The sequence below is a fragment of the Falco naumanni genome, chromosome 4 (assembly GCF_017639655.2).
Source record: "Falco naumanni isolate bFalNau1 chromosome 4, bFalNau1.pat, whole genome shotgun sequence".
NCBI lineage: Eukaryota > Metazoa > Chordata > Aves > Falconiformes > Falconidae > Falco > Falco naumanni.
In genome coordinates, this window is record NC_054057.1 from 65,258,886 (window position 1) to 65,262,167 (window position 3,282).

A 3,282-nucleotide genomic window follows, 5' to 3' on the forward strand; every position below is an offset into this window, starting at 1 on the left:
GACCAGCCCTTCCAGTTCCACCTCTCAGGGATCCTCATTGAGAATTAAGAGCCCTGAAAGTGAACGTGACAGCAGCCCAGCGCTGCTGACCCAGGACGCTGTGCTTCATTAGTCCTAAAACACTGCTGGCCATGAATGCTTTAATTCTGGCATTGCAGGTTCTGCTTCTCAATAAAAGCAAAAAGCAGTTTATGAGAGCACAGCCAATAATGCGCAACTTGCTTTATCGCAGCTAGTTAAGAGCAGTTGGCAACTGTACCCTGTGGACTGCCGTGGAGTAACTATTTCTGGAAAGCTGCTGTGTCCTGGAAGCAGAGGTCCCGCCTGCAAGGGTCAGGCTGGGAGAGGGACCCTGGCACATGCAGACGTCCCACCCTACAGCCACAAAGCTGGAAACCAGCCATAAAGTGGATGTGATCTCTCTTTCCTAGCCTGCTGTAGCTCATGTCCTGGAGGGCTCAGACACTCTCCTGCTCTGCATTTCAGCAGTTTCAAGCCCATCAAGGACCTGCTCTCACTTGGAGATAAACAGTGGGAGCTGCTGAGACCAGGGGTACAATAGGAGGGAGTGCTGGGGTGCACCCAAATATCCTGTTGATACTCAGCTGCTGGCACAGGAAAGAAAAAAGGAGAGGTGCATTGGTCAGTTGGAATGTTTTCACTTTTATTCAGATGCTGTACAGTTACAAACCTGCAGCCCCCTCTGCTCCCCAGCCTGCCCCATGCAGCTGCACCACTGCTGCTGCCGCTGCTGCTGCCGCTGCTGCCCTCTGGCCTGGTGGGCACGCTGCCCCAGCCCGTGAAGCCCCCGGTGCCTCCTGCTGCAGAGCACTCCTGGCGCCCCAGCCAAGGGCAACGCCACTTCAGTGCTTTTCCTCCGGGTGAAGTGACACATCTGATGCCCTCCCGTTTGAGCCCGGCTGCTGGCAGGCTGAGGCGCTGGCCAGCGCCTCCCTTTCCCAAGTCTGTAGGGAATCTTTGTTTCTCAGAGCTGCTTTGCAAGATCAGTGGAGAGTGAAATTTGTAGGCTTGAGCTGCCGAGGATGGGCAAGGTGCCTCCCGAGGATCCTCTGGAGCAAGTTCTTCCTGGGTGTCCCAGTGGGGAGCTCCAGGCTGGAGCTGCTGCTCTGACAGCCCACCCCCAGGAGCCTCGTCTCTCTCTTCTCTGCCTCTTTGCTTTCCAGAACATCCGTTATTTGCGTGTCTCTGAGCGGGCTGGCACATCTGCTGAGCAGGGGAAGCCCTGCTGGAGTCCTGTAGGCCTGGCTGTCTCCGCCATCCTTGCGACTCCTGGCATGGGGACTCGGCTGCTTGTGGTCCCTCAGCCCCACCCTGGTCCGGGAGCAGCCGCCTCCCCCAGCAACAGGCACCCCTGGGTGCCTGCAGCATCCTGGCTCCTCCTGCCAGCTGGGCTCTACCTCAGCAGCGGGTTCTCGAGAGAAACCTGAGCCCGAGTGAAAAAACAGTGCCTCTTCACTGGTGACCTGGGGGCTCTGCCCCAGGGTGACGAAGCCATACGGGGTGGTGACCTTAGGGAGATGGGGCAGGGACAGAGCTGCCCGAGCACTGGGGTCTGGCATAGCCTGCGCAGCGGCAGCGAGCCCAGCGTTGGAGCAGGACGACATAGAGCCAGGCACACCATGCTCATCCTCCGCTGCTGAGTCCCAGCCACTCCTCCAAGCCGTCCCCACCAGCTGCCCCTTCCCCTTGCCTGAGCGCCTCTGCTTCTTGTGGTTGTCCAGAGAGGGGATAGTAAACTGCGGGATGCGGTCGGGGGTCACCACGTGGAGGAAGATGTCCCTGGAGCCGTTACCCTGGAGCGCACGGGGGCAGAGCATCTCCTCCCAGAGCGACATGGTGGGACCGACAGGGCTCCCTGGAGCAGCGCTGTGTATTTATGCTCTGCAGCCAGCCCTGATTGCTCTCCATGCGGTGACGCACTGTGACAGCGGCTGCCAGGTCCCTGCACCTGCTCCCTCCAGACCAGCAGCAATTCGTCACCCGCCTGGGCACAGGAGAGACAGATGGAGGGGGACGGGCGAGGAGGCACTTGTCCCCAACCTCTGCTCCTGCCTTCCTGCTCACACGCAGGGCCACCGGTGCCGGCCAGCCCCATCACCCATGAGACAGGAGGTGGGGGGTGCACAGAGGGGAAGAAGAGCTGGATGAGCAGCCGGAGCCAGGGCTGCAGCACCCAGGGTGGGAGGGAGCCAGGAGCATGAGCGAGTGCATGGAGCGGTGGCCTGTGCAGGATGAGTCACCGTCTGTGGGTATCAGGTGGAGCTGAGCAGAAGGGGCAGCCGGAGGTGAGAGCAGGAGACAAACACTTCAGCTCTGTCTGGCAAAACTCCCACCAGGAAAATCTCTACCTTGGCCCACGCAATTACCCAGAGAAATTACCAATTTCAATCAGAGCCCCCATCTCCTCCCATCTCTGCTGTCACTCGGGCTGCGTACTGGGCAGCATCCCTGTGCTCCCATCCCCGCTGGGCATGGGACTGAGGGGGGCGATGGTCCCGGGCAGCCCCCAGGCATGAGGCTGCTGTGATGACACGTGTTGCGTGTCCTCCAGGTGGGAGCATGAACGCGCTGTCCCAGCAGAGCCTCAGACAAAGGCTGCTTTGCCTTCTCCCCTGTGCAGCCGGGCAGAGGCAGAGCTGCAGAGCCACCTTGGCTGGGGAAGCCCCCACCCCCCCCTCGCTAGCAGGGGGATCACGGATGCTTTGTGTTAGCTCCTGCTCTGCAAACAGCGCAGAGAGCAAAGCAGCTCCGCTTCTGTGCAGTGCAGGGTCTGCCACTGCAGCAGTGCAGCTGGGCTGTGGTAACCTGCTGTGATTTGGTTCTGTCCCACACCAGGAACCGAAGAGGCTCTGCCGTGGGTTTCAGCAGGAGCAGGGGCAAGGCCAGGCTGGCTTTGGCACTAGCCGGTGTTGGGAGCCTGACCGAGAACATCGTAAACAGCCACGTCCCAGCTCCACTGAGGGGGGCTCATGCCTGTCCCCCAAACGTGTGGCCAGTGGCATGGCTGCAAGCAAGATCTGTGGATGCTGGACATCGGTCCCCATCTCTGCAGGGTCATCTCTGCCACGATGCCCTGTTCAGCTGAATGGAGCGGGGAGGTGGGTGCCCTGTTACGCTGATGCTGTGCCCTTCACGCCGAGGGCAGTGCCCGCACACCATGCCTGCTTCTGGGCCTCGCCAGCATTTGGAGCAGTGTGTCTGTTACCTTGCAACAGGGTAAAGTGACACCCAGACATTAAACACCTTTCCCCACTCCAATCC

The 3,282-nt window shown here is 60.2% G+C and overlaps 1 protein-coding gene across 1 annotated transcript; it reads right to left on the reverse strand.

The window, feature by feature from the left end:
* Positions 1–657: 657 nt before the first annotated feature.
* On the reverse strand, positions 658–1,977 carry LOC121087317 (C2 calcium-dependent domain-containing protein 4C-like). The gene has a single exon (XM_040592208.1). It carries the CDS (start codon positions 1,854–1,856, stop codon positions 1,005–1,007), a length of 852 nt encoding a protein of 283 aa, XP_040448142.1. The 5' UTR covers positions 1,857–1,977; the 3' UTR covers positions 658–1,004.
* Between the last annotated feature and the right edge of the window lie 1,305 nt (positions 1,978–3,282).